Source organism: Poecilia formosa, unplaced genomic scaffold, assembly GCF_000485575.1.
Source record: "Poecilia formosa unplaced genomic scaffold, Poecilia_formosa-5.1.2 Scaffold35, whole genome shotgun sequence".
NCBI lineage: Eukaryota > Metazoa > Chordata > Actinopteri > Cyprinodontiformes > Poeciliidae > Poecilia > Poecilia formosa.
This window is the reverse complement of record NW_006799974.1, coordinates 2,691,224-2,708,941: the sequence shown is the minus strand read 5'-3', so window position 1 is coordinate 2,708,941 and position 17,718 is coordinate 2,691,224. Positions and strand designations below refer to the sequence as shown.

Here is a 17,718-nt window from a genome sequence, read left to right as displayed (position 1 = left end):
TGTAGAATATCTAAATAATACACTGACGTTTGTGATTGTAATGTGACAAAAGGGGAAACTATTCACACGTCGCAAAGCCCTGTCAACAACAAGATGTTCTAAACCAGGGGTGCCAAAGTCAATTTCAATTTTGTCCACATCAAGATCATGAGTGTCCTCAAAGGAACGACTGAGGCAGAATGCATTAAGAAGGTTAACTAATAACTAAAATACTGTAACTTTCTCTGCATTCAGTCTTTATAAAAAATTTGACATTTAACATTGAAGTCATTTTACATTATAAAAACTGATTTGATTTGACTGATAAAATAACATTTAAGCACACTGTTGTGAAGTTTTATCAAGGTAAGGTTTATCAACTAAAGGGCCACAGAAATAGTTATGGTGGCCGGATGTGGCCTGCAGGCTATGAGTTTGACACACTCGTTCTAAACCGCACTTGGTATGATTGTTGATGAGTGTGAGAAAGCGTTTGATATTTTGGAAGGGACCACTGAACTTTGAATATTGTGGAAAAAAGTTTGGGCTGATTTCTTTAGAGTATTTTTGCACTTCCATTTTGACCTGGTTTTAAGAAGCTAAACTGAATTACGCTCACAATTTACCCAGTGCGTTTTCAAAGAAGCTGCAACGGCTGTGAAACATGGCTATGTGGCTATGGTTAAGAGACGTCTATTTTCTCGGCTGTATTTTTTGGTGTTATGTCACATATGAAGAATGCCTGGAAACTTGTCATCAATCAGTTGCAAATCAAAGGCCACTAAAATGAATTGGGAACACACTGTTTCGGAACCAGTCTTAAAATAGAACAACAGAGCAAGCAAAGTAATAGCTGAAACCACAGTCCTAATTGTCTTCAGGCTTTTCCTGGGCCTATTGGCTTGCCGGCTCTAGAGCCAGATTGAATTTTTCCTTTGCGGTTGAAGCTGTTTTTGCTATTAACATGAGTGTGATTAAACTGGAGCACTGCTTTCTGTAAATAACCCTGAAGCCTCTTTCACTGATAGACTGACCAGAAGTATTTTGTGTGAAACAGCCAATAAAGGCCTGACTATTTCCTCTTTGTTAAATAATTAATGCAGCCCTCATTTAAAACTGCACACCCATCCTGCCTCTAGTGGAATTCAGAAAGTGACTGAAAGCAGAGGATGCATTGATCTGGACCATCAGCTGCACAACCAAGCAGTTATTCTGTCACAGAACACCTGAAGGAGACCACAGATTTTAATCGGCGGTGATGAGTCTCAGGCCAGAAGTCACCTTGTTTTCAGCAGTAGATGGATACGAGTCTAGTCTTCACATCAGGGAAGCCACAACATATCTGGTTACTCACAGGCTGCCAGCTCGACTGAAGGGAAATAGCTACTAGTACAAAGTGTTTTTCCCCTCCTCTGCAGATTCCAGTCCATAGGCAAACTAGCCATTATTACCTCACTATCATTAGTGGTTGTGCTGTTTTTGACTTTTGGGCGGGGAAAACACTTACATAACGATTAAACACAATGACTAAGAGTACGAAATGTGTCTTTTTCAAGTCTGATGAGACGACCTCAAGTTGCTTATTTTTGCAGGAGGAACCATGTGTGGCTAACTGCGCTGCAGTGTCAGGTAAAAGTATTCATATTTTGTCAGAAACAGTTTTGTTTTGACATGTGAAAGATCAACACAAAGGAAACTTTGTGTTGATTCTTTTCAAATCGTTCAAATATGGAAAGGATGGCGTGTCTTTTTTAATCGGGCACCCCCAAATGTTATGAAACTCACTGAAACCACATAAATAGAGATTATCTGCATATCATATAAAATCAACATGAATGCAGTCGTTCAGTTTGTTCAAGAACAAACACCATTAAGACGAACAAGGAACACAGCAGACATGTCTGGGATGAAAGCTGTGGAGAATTTTAAAGCAGGGTTGCCTTATAGCATTTGTCAGATATTGGGACAACTCTCAATTAAGAATCTTTCACAGATGTTGAAAGAAAATCAAAAGTATTCCCTGCACGGTTGCTCACAATCCATTTAGGACACATGTGTGACAAGGGGTGCTTTAGTAATGCGAGACTAAATTTGAGCTTTTCTGACATACATGCTATGTGTGGAATAAAGCCAACACACTGAAAACACCATGTCCAGCAGCATAATGCTGTGGTCATGCTTTGCCTTAGCAGGGGCAGGTGATGTAATCAGAGCAGATGGCAAGATGGATGGAGACTGGGAGAAAAATATGGTAGAGGCTGTAAAAGACTTAAAATAGGCCCAAAGAAATTAACACAAGAAATTCCTTCTGTGATGCGTTTAGAAATTTGTAAGCATTTTAAAAATATGTTTAAAATGTTTACTTCAGGATAAACATTAGAGGGATTTCATGTCTCATCCTATTAAGTGTCCTCCAGCAAAAACGGGTCAAATTTAAGTGTTAGCTTGTGAAAGCTTAACTTACACCTATTTGGGTTTCATGAAGACGACAGGACAAACTGTATACAATTTGTTAGCAGTTAAAAAAAAAATAATGCATCATCTCATTATGGTAGCATTATGAGCCAAAGACCAACAACATGATACATTATGTAAACATACGGTTTATTGCAACTGTGCAGTTGTATCCAAAAATTACAGTGGTCAACTGTTTCAGGGATACTTTATAGCAACAAAATCGTAATTTTTACAAAACAAACAAAATTTAGCACTAGCTACGAAGAAGACTTCTCCCTGTGAAGTTTTACACATGGTCCTCATTTGGTTAGCTTTTGTTGTCGTATGAAAATACGTCTTTGGTAGCTGGGAAAAAAACAAAAAAACGACAACCAAAGTCTTGTCAGAAATGCGATCATCGCTCACAGGCACTGTTGTCGTGCCATTGTTTTCAAGTTGCCATCTGAATAAGGAAGGAGACCATATACTGGACGGCACTACCTACAAACAAAAGGAGTGCATAGGCTGCTAGAAACGCAGCTGTCTGCTTGCAAACCATCCTAACAATATTTACCTCAGAGACATTTCATCTGTTTGTACATTGTAGTTAAACAAAACAAAATGTAAGATATGGACGGACCTGTAACAAAGACAGCTTCTGAAAGCCTAGTACACTGCTCTTATTGTACAAAACAACTGATTTTTGTTCTGAATTTAACAAAAACAGAAGATGTAGCAGAATTAATTTCACCCCCATAAGCAGCAAGCCCCGACAGCAAACAATACGAGTCTACATGTTTTATGAGATATTACAGTATTCTGTTAGTTTACTGCAGCAGTTCATCAGCTTGGATGGAGAACATCGCGTTGAGCTCCACCTTTGTAGCCTTAGCTTATCCTGCGTATTTTCCTTGTTATGCTTAGGATGGACAGGAACATGGCAGCAATACACTGTAGGTAGATCAAAAGTCTGTATGTGTCTGAAATGTGCGGTTGGAAGTCCATTAAAGTATTTTGAGATGAGGTGAATCCACACCAATGGGGCTGTTCTTGTTGAGACTTGAAGGACCGTCTCAGATGGGTCTCCTCTGGGTTATGAGGGAGCGAAGTCCCAGCACTTTCCAGGTTAGCCCCTGCAGGGCAAGCCCAATCAACACCTCCTTGCTCCCCCCACTTCCTCAAGAGAGGAAAAAAGGACGGTGCTTTGCTGGAAGAGTTTGGCTAGGGAGGGAAATCCCCCACCCTCTGTCTAGGCTAGTCTGCCCTTTCTATGCTTAACGCTCATGCCTACGAAGAGAGACTACGACAAAGAGCTGGATGGTACACAGGATGGGCCTGACATGGCACCAGTTTTAGAGCGTCTCTAGTTCTGGTTTAGTGCTCATCAGTATCAACAGTTCATTTGAGTCCCATCAATCATTTACAGCACCGATGATTCTTCTTCGATGTCCCGAAGGGGTCTCGGTGGCGGCGATTTGGTAACGCTTACGTTCAAAAACGAGGTCCACGACTATAAAGACAAAGTGGCTCTGCCCGCCCCAAGGCAGAGCCACTTATACAGCAGAGCCAGTGCTGTGGCTACAGCTCTGCTGCTGGTGCTGTGGCACTGGGGTCGCCTGGACGTTCTGATTATCCAAAAGCACATCTGTCGGGATGCGGGACTGGAACTTCTCCAGCTGCTCCGGACTGGCCAGGTTCTTAAGCAGGTAGTTCTCTCTCTCAAGCTGGTTGTTCTTCTCTGCTAGCTCCTTTATCTGCTCTTTGAGGATTTCCACCTCCTCACGCACCGCGTACATCAAGTGGTTCTTGACAAGATCCTGTCATTCGAAAAACAAGAGATGGATCAGACTCAGAATAGGCATGGAAAAGAAAATCTTGCAAGACGAATGAGTTTATCACAGAACTAATGCATGCATTTGGTTTGTCTGTTGAATTTCTCCTCAGTTTTTCTGAAGGGTATTATTACAATTAAGTTTCCATATTATGAACCATGTCACTTCTAAGTATTGTTTTTTTTTTCTTCCCAGGACTTGTCTTCACCTCCGAGACCGGAGGAAAAACATGTCTGTACTTGTTGCTCACATCAGGGGATTCCCACTACTTTTATCCATAATTAGTTTTAGATATTATTTCTTGCAGATGCCAGTGATTCTAAATGTCCCAAATAATCATTCTAGGAAAAAGGTCACAAGCTTATTTACAGGGATAAACAGCCCATATGATGTGATGAATGAATTCTCTGTTTACACACATTATGTCGAGGTCAGACTGATTGCACTGTCATGCTGTGTCCTGTATAGACCAGCCATTATAGTTTGTCCTAAAAGATGCATGAGTCTCCTGTATAACCTTTCTGCATGCATTAGCATTGTGTTTGGTGTTCATTGTCTGCTTACCATGGCCTGCTCGATCTTGTTGTCAATGGCCACCACGCTAGCACCAGAGGCACTGCAAACAACAAGAAGAGAGAGTCGTAAATTTACAGCTCATAAAACACACCGATAACTTCACACGCACTGTTCCTTCCTGACGTCACACCTCTGACACAGGGAAATAAAAAAAAGCTCCCAGAACAGAAAGGGAAAGAGATCATCACCCAGCTGTAATCTGAGATGGCTTTTGTTAAGCGCGAACTGCGCGGACAAGTTTGCGACTCTTTTCAGATCGAGTACAATCTAATAAGAGTCACTGCATCGTTATCGGCGCCAGCTGATGACACGCAAATAGTGGCGAGGTTGATCTTTCAGAGAGTTTGTAACAGTAAACAGTAACAGCGGGCGGCTCGGGGGTTACAGTAAACTCGCGTCGGTTCAGTTTCATTCAAGCGCCAATCGACAAAATGTACCTGTTGTCAAGTTTGACCGAAACGACGTCTCCTCCGAGCAGCGAGGAGAAGAAAGAGATGGAGAAGTTGTGAAGCTGGTAGACTGCCACCTCCATCGGAGTCTTAGCGAACATCTCCGTGCTCATGTTGAGGACCACACTCGTTTGGATGATGCTTCTCGCCACGATTGCGACTTGGTCGGTCACCGAAGTGAGTCAATAAGTGAGGATCCGGTTGGGAGGATTCGGTTTGTTTGGTTCGTCGAGTAAGTAGCGCTGCACTGACTCCTCTTGCTCTCTATGAAGCCTTAGAGCTCAGTGCTGTGTCAGGGTTATATGTCAAGCTTCGCCGGTTTGTTCGAGCGACTGTCTGTTGCTATTTCTGCCCCCAGCCTGTATTTGTAAGACTGGTTTCGTGACGCAAGCATAAATTATGCAAATGAGCTTTAGGGCTGGAGGGAGTGGAAAGGAGGAGGCAGAGCTGCTGTTGCCTTCCAGGACTATCAGAAGAAAGAAATCACTAATGAGCCATATTTTTGGGTTCTGATAAATACACCCCCCTCCTCTGCTTTTACATAATGCAACAGGGTACACTTTGTTCTGTACGGTCCATCAAGTGTCTAATTCACCCCGATATCTTTTGATATGTATATAAGCTGTTTTATGAGGATCTGTTCACAGTAATTTTCCTTCTCATGATTGCTTAAAATGGAACAGGAACAAACCGATCACACATGATTAAGTGTGAAATGGTTCAGTGTTACAGAAAGGTACTTTATAAACATTTTTCACATTGGATAGTGGATATCCGGTGTATGCTTTATTTGTACTCAGAAACTTTTCAGATGTTCTTGAGAGCCAAATGACACAAGCGTAATCCACTGCGATTTTAAAGTGTAATCAATGCATTATCATATTTTTATGCAACACTTCAGTTCTTACACAGAGCAACTGCTTTCACTGAAAGACGAAGCAACCTCCTGGACAACGACTCCTAACATGAGGCTTTGAACGCAGCATCCCAAGTGCCCGGCTGCTGAACTTCAGTTCTTTTTCAAATGCAGATGCGTGCATTTAACCCACAGACCGAGATGTGCTCCACTTCTAACCAGCCTAAAATAACAAAATGAACTTTTGAATACGCGTCAACAATGTGCTGCCTTTGTAAACAAATGCTTGATTTGATCAAATGTCCCATGCGCTGCACATTCGTCTTAATGAAATCTGATTCTCACGTGAATTGGACAATAAAATAGGGTATTTGTTAGAAATCCTTTTATGTTTTATTTTTATTAGATTTCCACTGATTTGCTCATGTGAGCTTCTTGTCACGGTGTTATTGATTCGCTGTGCGCAGAAATTGTTGTCGTCAGTGTGATTCCGTGATAACTTGGCATAGCAATGACAACATGTTGTCCCCAGGCCTTGACCTACAAATTGCTTATCAAAAAGATCTTTGGTGTGTTCTGCACCATCCAAGCACGTGCACACCTACACTTTATTTAGGTATTTTTCCATATAGTTTGGTAAATTTCCTCAGTTTAAGTCTGAACTCGATCGCCCTCTAGTGGTGAGAAAGTAAGTTACACTATACGCTATAATGTACATAACACAGCCTTCTTTTTTCCATGTGGGTTTTTTCCAGTCATCCTTTGGCACCCAGTTTCAACTTGTTTTTCTTTCCTCGATTTTTAGAGCTCTTAATACATTTACCTTATAATGTTTATATGTCACACTGCTGGAATTATATTTCTAAAGAGCACAACAAAAATGTCAGGGATATTTTAGTGATGTAAATAAAGGTTATTATGTCTGCAACAATCACCTCTATAACGGTGCAAACTATAAATAATCACTCAACAAGCCTTGCTCCCTGTTGCATGACCTTCTGCACTTCTGGTAGCATTTTGAACTTGTTACCACATGTGACGCAATTGCACCAAGTCTCCTCCAAACTGTAATAAACAGATTGTGGGCAGCAGTACATGCTGATATAGCACACGAAATGTCAACATATTTTTTTTTTCCACTGAGCAACACCTGAATGTGTTGTTAAATGTGTTTATGATCTCTGCAAAGTTTAACAGATTTTATGTCATAGCCTACAACTACGCAGCTGTGTACGCTTTTGTTGGTGTACTTTAGTGATACTGTATCAATTATGAGCCGGAAATATTTTTTTGGAACACCTCTGGGCAAAACATTTTGTTCTACTACACAAGGAAGAACATTTGAAGTTATTCAGTAACTTCCGTGGAATTTTTCCTCTGAACTCTGAGAGCCTTTCATTTTTACTCTTTCATATCCAATCGAATATAATCGGGTACTTTGTAATACAATTATTTGATATTTTGTTAAATTAATCAGTAGTAAAGCCCATACAGTCAGAGGAAAATGACTACATTTACAGAAATATGTATACCCTTTTAACTTATAGGTAAAGAATGGAAAGAAAAAAAACTTTGTTTTTAAATTTTGTCAGCAAAAACAATTCCGAAAGATGTGTTGTTTTATTTATTCCGCCTCCCGAATCAATATTTTGGCTCAAATTACAGCTGCAGGAACTCTACACAACAAGAAGCACACATCTTTGTGCCGTTCTCTTTTCAAAATACTTCAAACTTATTCAAGGTCTGGACTTTGACTGGGCCATTTTAGGGCATAACTATGTTTTGTCCAAAATCCTCATCACATGTAATCCTGTCTGTATGTTTAACTCCATTTATCTTCCCATCTACTCTGAACAGTTTCCCTGTCCTGTTGAAGACAATTATCACCATAGTTTGATGCTGCTGCCACTACCATAGATAACAAGGTCGGTGTGTTCAGGTGTGTGTTTTTTTTTTTTTTTTTTTTTTTTTTCAAGCACACACAACATTTTGCATACTTTCTGGCAAGTTTTGGTCTTCTCAATCCACCTTATTTAAAATGTTTATCATTTTATCATTACAAACTGTGATTGGCCAGAAGCACAAGCACTAACTTGAGATTGAGTTCTACTTTGTAGACAACTGCAAACTTTAACACTGTTCCACAACGGACAGATTGTCAAATTATGCAACTATTGGATGACATATCACTAAATTCTGCCATCTGAGCAACAGATTTCTGCTACTCCTCCAGAATTATTGTGGACCTCCTTGTTGCTTCTCTGATTAATACTCTCCTCTCTTCAACTCCCATGCTAGTTTGCTGTGCTCCTTGTTTTTTCTGACGTTGTTTGGTCACTGACATTGCAAAAACACCTGTGTGGCCTTCACGGAACAGCTGTATTTCTGCCAAGAAAAATCTACAAACACATTGATTCTATTACTACTTGGATGACCTTGTAAAGCGGCTGACTGCACTAGATTTTATTTAACTGGAACACAATGAAAGTAATGAAAAGGAATGCACAGAACACTTTTCAGATTATTATTTGTGAAAAACATATTTAATAATTTATGTCACTTGTACTTCAGGATTGTGATCTACTTTGTTTTGGGAAAAAAACAAATATGTTTAATTCAAGTGTGTGGTTGTAAGATGATAAAATTATGAAAAATGTGAACGGCATGAATGTGTGTAGAAATTCTTTTTGGCAGGAGTCGCACTTCTAGCTAGGCTGAAATTCAGTCTTCAAAACATTTCTTATATGTACTTTGGTGATCAAAAAGATGAATGCATAGACTTATTTTTTTGCTTTGCCTCCTTTCACTCTAAGTTTCAGAAAAATAGTGAAACAAATCTTGACAACAATATGTTTTTCACTGCATAAACAACTTCATTTAGCTTGCCAGCAGCCTGTTTCTAAACAGTTTTATGTGCCACATAGACATAATTTTGTTCCTTCTTAGCTGATAAATTTCTGATAAACTATTGGTGCCTGATCACATTTGATGCATGCCAGTATCATTCAGTGAGTCACATTACAGCCAGACCACGGTTTCCATCAGATGTCCAGAGTTCCAAAGCCAAACATGTTATAAAATATTGTTCATATGCAATAAAGGCCGAAGAAGAAAGAGGGCGAGTAATGCTGCCAACTGTTAAGCTCTTGCCACAAGCAACATTTCTGAGTTTTGACACACCAGTTTCAAGATGTACGCATCAGTAACTGCCAGAAACGCAAACTGTTAAGTCAACAGAAGATGTAAGCAAATAAACAAAAACAGGCACATTGTTTTGAGCTTGTTTTTCTGGTCATCTTCCTCTCGTTTTCCATAAGTTTGTAATGTATGCCGTAGTGAAAGTGTGGTCCAACAATGTGGATAATCGCCACAGGCTGCAGCCAGAGGCTATCTCAAAGGAAGCCGATCTCAAAGGAAGCTGTCCATGTGGGCAACAACACTAGCTACAAACACTGAATACTAAATGGTCTCCATAAACCAGCACACCCACAGGCAGTCATTACCACGTCTCCTTCAGTCTCCTGAGCAACAAATAACAAGAAGGTTTGCAATTTTAACATTTCTAATGAGATGTATTATTAAATTTAGCAAACTGTCAATATCTGTCATTTCTTCGGAAATATCCTCTCTAGCAAAATGTTGCGCAGAAGATACAGAATATCTGATGAGATTTAACATGACAGGACTGGCATAGGAGTTCAGTGTCCTTTGCTACTAATGTTACATAGATAAACAGGAAAATGTGCACATTTGTTTTATTAATGCAGCACACTTTTAGAAATTAATAAGAGCTTTGTTCAGCATTCATTAGTGTGGCAACACATCACTAAAGCTGCAGTCATATTGTTATTTATACTTATATAAAAATTGATGTTACATGGAACCAAATGTGAGGAACTTTAGCAGAATTGTTTTAATGCCACAGTCTGTCACCTCTGAATTATGTGTGCTTCTTTTGATAAACCTCTGTTCTGAATAGTGCATGTGTACTGGAATCAAGAGTGTGGCATTTAGTGTTCTGCTGTGATCGGACTCAGTTTGTTGCTTTTGCCTTTCTGTTATTATTTCTTTTTAGTAATTATTTCATATTATAATTTAGTCACTGATCAGCCAACTAAGTCACATTTACGCAAATTCAGTTGCGGCGATGCTAACCAGTTTTGACTCTCCCTAAAAGAAACTACGACAGTTTGGCTTATTAGGTGATCAAATTATAAGTTCTAGGGCAAAGCTGGTCTTATTCAAATAGAAGGCAGGTATCTAATGTTGTATCAGGGTACGACAATGTGCATGATATTAGGGCTGCATGATATTAGGAAAACATTTGATATGTGATAATACTGGATAGCATTGCAGTAGCAATATGACTTGCGAAAAACATTTAATTAAAAAGTGTTAATATCTTTCTGGTTGGGGTTCAAAAAGAACATAGACCCCAGAAAATAAGTAGATTATCCAGCAATTGGAAAAAATGGTAATCTATTATTTCCTTCTTAACAACAAGGTGTTATTGAAAAAGTTACTCCTGCCTGGCATCTGCTGTTTTGGCAGTTGCTTAATGACTTGACTATCTTCCCAGCTCTGTAACTTTTATGTTGCATTAAACAACTGTTACCAAGAGGCTTACAGAGCTTTAATGCAAGATAGTTAAATAATTATATTGACACCTAATATACAGATAAGGTACATGTACAGTGCAATCTTCCCTAGTATAAAGAATTCTAAGTTATTTATTTCTGCTGTTTAACTGGAATAAAATCTATGTTGTTTTAGTAAAAAAGAAAGACAGAAAATATCCACCCACAACTCAAGATCTCTCAGTCGCTGACAAATTACATATCTTCCGCTCCATTCATGTGCTAATCTGTCTTTGTCACTGTCGCTCTCATGGCACCATCATGCCAAATGTCCTGCTCGAAACAAGACAAATTACTTTCCCCTCCTCTGCTGTCCTCACTTACCGGCGATCCGGCCTCTTGAAGAGACTCGGTGAGTATGGGGGAGAGTAGCTCACAGTTCTGTCTGGAAAGCTGAAAGGGAAATGTGGATGATAATAAAAGAATCTCTGAGGTGGCTCGATCACCTGAAGAGGAGTCACAATCCTAGGAGAAGGTGGCCTTGCCTCAGAAGAGGCAACTCCAGTGGGACACGTCTGGGACTGTCCCATCGTGGTGTTAGTGACTGTCAGGGCTGTGAGAGGCTCTTGGTCGTTTTCACACTGTTCTGTGGGTGTTTGTACCCAGCAACTGTTTCCTCAGGGCACAAAGAAGCAATTGAGCAATGACGATACCTCTGGCTCTGCAGCCATGGCTCTAAGTGCCATGCTCAGACTGATACTTGTATGATGTGACTCCAGTCTAGTGGAATACAATAGTCCTAGACACCCAGCGAGGGTGACAGTTCTTTGAATTGGGGCCAGTTGCTTCATGTATGCAATGCCTGAGTATCTCTCTCAGGCAGACAAAAGAAGATACTTTCTCAAATTGCAACTTCAGAAACGAATTGCCATGCCGTTCTCTTTACTGTATTTTAGCAGTAGTATTAAAGCTCGCTCAAAGTCCATGTAAATATCGCAAGCTTACCAGGAACCTTCTGGGAAACTGAAATTGGTCAAACAACAGCTGACATATCGAAATTTGTTTGCAAGCAAAAGCAAGCTAAGACAGATTAATGACACTAATTGACTGTTATGTAACATTTTACATTATGTATGTGGTGTTAAGGAAATCCTTCAAAGTTCTGGGCTTGCCCAATGCATAAATCCTCTTTTGTCTTCAGGGATATACTTGTTTGGAGAGTCACTGCTATGGAAAAAGAGCTCTAAGCAGCATTACTAAGCCAGTCTTGATATGACAAATTGTACGCCCCTTTCCAGTTTGACAGCTTTGCATAAATATCTCACATCTCATTTTAAGCTTAATCCTGTCTGCTGGCAAGAATGTTGTGACATTTGACATCCCAACTGTAGTGCAGATAAGTCTGGTGTTAAAGGTAGTCATGTAATGTAAAACTGGATTTTCCATTCCGTGGAGCATCTGTCAGATTTCTAGAAGCATCCTGTAATAATCTTTTAAACTATTCATTATAAAATTCGAGGTAATTTACAATTACAAAAAAGATCAGTAGCACTAAACAAACACTTTTGTTTCATTGACGCTTAAGCTTCACTGCCATATGAAAGCAGAGTAATATTTTTTTATTTCCTTGTACTTGCTGAGTTTCACAGTCACTTAGTTCAACCAGTTCTTGTAGAGTTGCCATCATACTGAACTCAAGTTAGTATTTACTATATCAAACTGTATTGTATTGAGTCTAGTTTTTAAAAGTGTAACTAACCCCCCCTCTGACCGCTAAACCTCGACCTGGTAGAGTTTGGAAAATTACAGCAAAGTGGGCGGAGCCAAGAGACACCGTCAAGCGTGGAGATGAGCGGAAGAGGTGAGTGGGGGTGTAATGGCGACAAAAGAAGTTGTTGTCATCTTAACCTATTTGTCCTATATTTATCAATTTTCAGACTATTTTTCCCCAAAAGAATAACTAGTGGTAGATCTAGCGACTCTTCTTCTGTGTTGTTTAAGACTTTTATTATGACAACGATCTGCAGCTTAGCGGCAGGAAGCCTGAGTGTCCTGAGTACTTGGGCCAGTGAGCCATTAACCGCCATTAGCTTCTCCTGCTTCCGAAGGTAATGGAACCAGTCTGACACAGTCATTCGTTCAATACTATACCTTCCCCAATAGTCAGAGCAGAGCAGACCCACTTCACTCCGTGTCCACATTGCAAATAAATCCCACATTTGTAACACTGACCAATGCCCGCCATTCGCCATGGCAACGCTCCTTACTACAACTCCTGACTTGCCACCAGGGGGAGAAAGAAAGAGGTGAGGGGAGAAGGAGAGAGATTCTTCTATTCTTCTCCTGGACATGTATGCCTTGGATGGATGTGTCATTTACATCAGTTACTTTTTGTCTTAAGTGTTTGCTTATATTCACTCAAAGCACACTGAAGGACAGCATGTGACCATCTCTGTAAATTTCCTTATCTATGTTCATCACATTTCCAATAGTTGTTCATCTTAATTCAGGTCTGAACTTGAAATGGACTTGAAATACGTCTATCCAAGAACATATACTGGTTGGTATAAGTTGTTTATTTACAGTCTCTCCTAAATTAAACGTAATAAACAAACAGTTTTCATTAAAGTCTGCATTAATGCATGTACAGTACCATAAATTTAGGCCTTCAGCAAAAAGGACCTTTTGCTGGAACTAAAGGAGGGGCAAAAAGAAAATGTGGCAAATGTCGCTGTGATCAGTATCAAAGCTTGGGCACTTTGTAACAGCAGACACCAGGATACATCTCAACAGAAGTCAGGTGTTTTTAGGTCACATCGTAAAGAATTACCCAGCAATATCCACGGATATTTAAGTGTGCACCGCAAGTCAGCTGTCAGAGTTGGTGTGAAGGTGTCTACATCTTATTTAAGCTACTTAAGCCTGCATCATTTGAGTAATGGCTCTTTCGAGCTGAATGATGCACAAAAACTAATTAAGAAGGAAACCAGTCAGCTACATTCTGCATGCTCCTAGTCACCATGTGTTTTACTGCAAATTATGTCATCTGTTGAGTGTCAGAGAGTAATTAGGATGAGCAACCTGGGTAGGTTGGCAGATGCAATGTTTTGTTCTGAAAACAAGAATCCTGGGGCATGCACAATCTTTTGCATTCATATTTTACCAAATGAAGATATCGTTGAACAAAAAGAGATAAGAACTCTTGATGGGATATTCTTTTTGAAAGAAGTTTGTTTTGTTTTTTTTTTGTTTTTTTTTTTGCTTTCCTTTGTGCATTTTTCTACATATCTTTTCTCGTGTAGTTTTCTTTCCCATCGTATCTCTTATTTTTTTTTCTCTGTCTTGTTTCTGGCTGAGCTTGCAGCTGTGTGACCCAAGTCACCAACAACTGGAACAACAGTGGAGCAACTCAGGCCCTCGATGTGCCGCCCCCTGTCGTGCGATTATGTGCTTAGTTCTGTTTTTGTTTTCCAGTGTGCACGCTGATGTGTGGTGCTTGCCGCACTTTTGTATGCCTGCGTGGCCTGCTCATGCACGTCCCACTTTGTCAGCAGGATCTGGATTTAACTGGATGATAGGCACCCTGCTAACGCTCACTGTCAGTGTCATCCAAACACCGAGTCGTTCCCACAGACTCCTGCAGGCTCCTCTGCTGAGCCTTGAAGCTAATCCTTTGTCACCTGTGAGATGACGATGGAGTTGTGACTAAGTTCCCATGGATAATTTTAAGTCACTGGCGGTCATTCTGATGACAGTCACACATTTCTGCAATAAGACAATGAACTGAGAAAATTGGATGTAATAGGTTGTTTGTCTGATGGTTTTCATTAGTTTCATGCACCTGGCAACAAAAAAGCTCCACCATACGTAGGACAACTCACTGGAATCAGTGACTAGTCGTGGCTTCTCCCATATTAGCCTGAGGATGTTACGTCAGACTGATCTTTGCCAGCAACTCAAAGTGTGTTATACATCTCCGACAAGACCGCAATAACTCGGATCACATAACTGGAGCTCTAAATTATGACAAGGATGACAAGTCAGCACGTAATCCATCAACTGAATGTATAGAAAGTATTTTCATTTAAAAAGCTGTCAGATGCAATCTCATCAGGTAATATCATGTTATCATAGAAAGCTGAAAAACTAGGAAATGAACATTTGGAGTGTGCAAAACCGAAAGAAAAATTAAAAGCAAATCTAGTGTATTAATCCAAATACCCTTATTTTACACACGTGGTGCTTATTTTTGAAATATCATAAGTCAACTTCAATACTCTCATGTTGTTTCTGCAATAATCCCATCCAACACTGTAAATTCACTTCTCCAAATGCCACCGTGGCTTGTGTCTTATTGACAAACCTCGTCAGACTTTGTCTAACCTTATCTTCTTTCCTAATTAATTATCTGAAAGTAATGAAAGTCTTTCAGCAACACACCTGTTTGCAGAAACATTTCAGTGAGAGTCAATGGAGTTTAGGTAAAACAAACCTTTTTTTTATTTATTTAGTCGTCTTTTTGTTAGTCTGTGCAGTTGTCTCTTATTTTGAATACAAAGTAGAAACTTTTTTTTTAATTTATTTAAATCATATTTAATATGTAGTTATGGGATTTAAATTTCATTTATTTATGGCATTTTATGCTTCCTTTGGGAGATGTGACCACTTAATTATGTTTAAGCTTAAAGCGAAGCACTAAGCCCAAGAAATAAAGCTAAGCAGGGTTCACACACATAAACATCTGTACATTCAGCCAAGCCATAAAGGTGCTTTTAAAATTTTCACCATGAAAAGACACTTCTGCTTCCTATCACAAGGGAACCTGATATAACATAGTGCTGCTGTGAGGGAGTACAAAGGGGGACCCGAGCCTATTCAGCACCTCTCGAAACGCTCTCTTTCAGCAAAAAGTAAAGATTAAAACCGTTGAACTATTAAACAGCGCCGGGCCGATCAGGTCCGAACAGAAAGGCACAGTGAGAATCTCACTCCGAGAGCAGAGCTGAGGCCTGAGAGAACATGATGACTGCAATATTTCCACAGCCTGTCTGCATGGTGAGAGTCCCCCACCGGCAGGGGACAGCGTGAGACAAACAGGGACAGATGTGAAGACTCTTGAAAGGAAACATGTTGATTTAGAGCAGAGGAAAGCTGGAGGCAGCTCTGTCTACTATAAAAGACAAACTGAATGTGTGTCCAGCTGCCGCCCACCCAGGCAGGTACAGTTTCTGAATCACATGAATATGACTACAAATAAATTTACTTACTTTTGATTTCATGGGGGAACGAAATAATTATTCTCTTAATAGCATTAATATTTGATCAAAACTGGATTAGAGCATATTTTGCACATACATGGCAAGTAGAGTTGGATGAGCATCTAATATTTGTTGCTTGTTCCTCTGACTGAACGATTCACTTTATCTCAACAAAGCCTACCCGGCGACTAACCAGTATGGTTGATAGGTGGTCTTAGAGCAGATCCTGTTTACCTACTTAAATCTCTCGAGAGAAATTTGAATTTAGATGAATGGACAACAGTATGTGTTGTAAAACAAACTCGTTTAAGTCACATTTCAGAGAATTTATCTCTGGGAGTCAGTTAATCACGATCATTGATAAATCAATTCATTTCCTCCTTTCTGATATGATATTGAGCTGACAGCTCCAAACATCCTGCACACGTCGATGTCATGAATCCTTGAAGCACATTTTAGTATTTGCACAATTTCAGGATCAGACTGAGAAACACTTGAACCTGCAGCAAGAAAATCCAACCGTCTGATATTTCCTACGGTAATGGTATGACAGTTGTGACAGTCAAGATATAGTGTGGTGCTTTCACTGTCATGTTTTATTTTTCTGCAGTTCAGTGTGTGCTGGGTTTAAGATGGCCTATTATAGCAAAGAGCGGAGTTCTTGCACACCTCAAAGTCTTAAATTTGAGAATGAAAAATGTTTTATTTCTGGGGGTTTATTTTCTTCTTTTCATTTTCTGCATGATAAAAATGGAACAGAGTAGTGAATGCAATGTTTTTACATTTATCTATTATTAATTGGCATGCTTTATCTTTGATTTGCCTCATCAAACCCCGATGTTGAACATTTTACCCTCTGACATACTGACTGAATGAATCATTTTACAAGTATTAATTGCATCCTAAGTCAGAATCAGCTACGAGTCATTCTGACAAAGCAAAGGTTTTTGTTCACATGTGTTAACATTTCTAATACTAATATGACTTAGCAGTTACTGTAGGAAGCATTAGAGGTGGAACCAGTTTGTCCATTGTGAACTGTGATTATAGTTTAAGTTCATGGAAAACTCTTGATCTGAGAAGAAGAATTTTCTGTTTTACTGTGAAAATGCTGCAAAATTAGTGACTAAAACTAGCTAAGGGCTGAAATTATGTAATTTCTTACTTGGAATTCTTTAAGCGTCTTTTCCATTGAACAAACAGGAAATGCTGGCACTTGAAGTCGCTGCTGACCTCACAATCGCTTACAACACACAAGACAAACTGTCTGTAGATGCATCTTGGCTTATTTAACACCCACACACACAGAGGGTAAACAAATCTGCTATCACGGTCATTTTAGGCTCAGGCTGAAGCACCTCCACCGTGTACACAAGGGGTGCAAAGTTCACTTTTAAAACCAGGGAACATTCTTTTATCTGTTCTGCACGCACACTTCGTGCAGGTACACCGATCAGTCATAGCCCAGTGCAATTGAAGTTGTGCATTTAGGCATGGATGTCAGCAAGATTTCCAACAATGCATGAAGGCAAAAAGTACAAGAGTGCATCACGACACAATGACATGCGTGCGTGCAAAGAATACATGGGAATGCAAACTAAAGATCAACAATGCATTCAGACAAAATTCAGACACACATTTAAATGCAAACACCCCAGTCTGCCTTTTCTCTGTCCATGTTGTTTTGTACCTAAACTTAACTTTGTGCTACATTTTAGCTCTTCCCAAACTGTGTTGTTTATATATATATATATA

General features: G+C 39.7%; 1 protein-coding gene across 3 annotated transcripts in view; it reads right to left on the bottom strand.

Annotated features, from left to right (window-relative positions):
* Positions 1–2,564: 2,564 nt before the first annotated feature.
* Positions 2,565–17,718, bottom strand: part of tsc22d3 (TSC22 domain family, member 3) — a 35,559-nt gene continuing 20,405 nt past the window's right edge. The window contains exons 1-3 of one of the 3 annotated variants that reach the window (XM_016670595.1): positions 11,090–11,338; positions 4,812–4,863; positions 2,565–4,232 (exon numbers count right to left, since the gene is read on the bottom strand). In XM_016670595.1, the coding sequence (XP_016526081.1) occupies positions 3,969–4,232; positions 4,812–4,863; positions 11,090–11,295 (522 nt within the window). In that variant the 5' untranslated portion in view covers positions 11,296–11,338 and the 3' untranslated portion in view covers positions 2,565–3,968. Of the gene's footprint in view, positions 4,233–4,811; positions 4,864–5,260; positions 5,641–11,089; positions 11,339–17,718 lie in introns of those variants that run through there. The other 2 variants (XM_007550383.2, XM_007550382.2) reach the window with 2 other exon arrangements.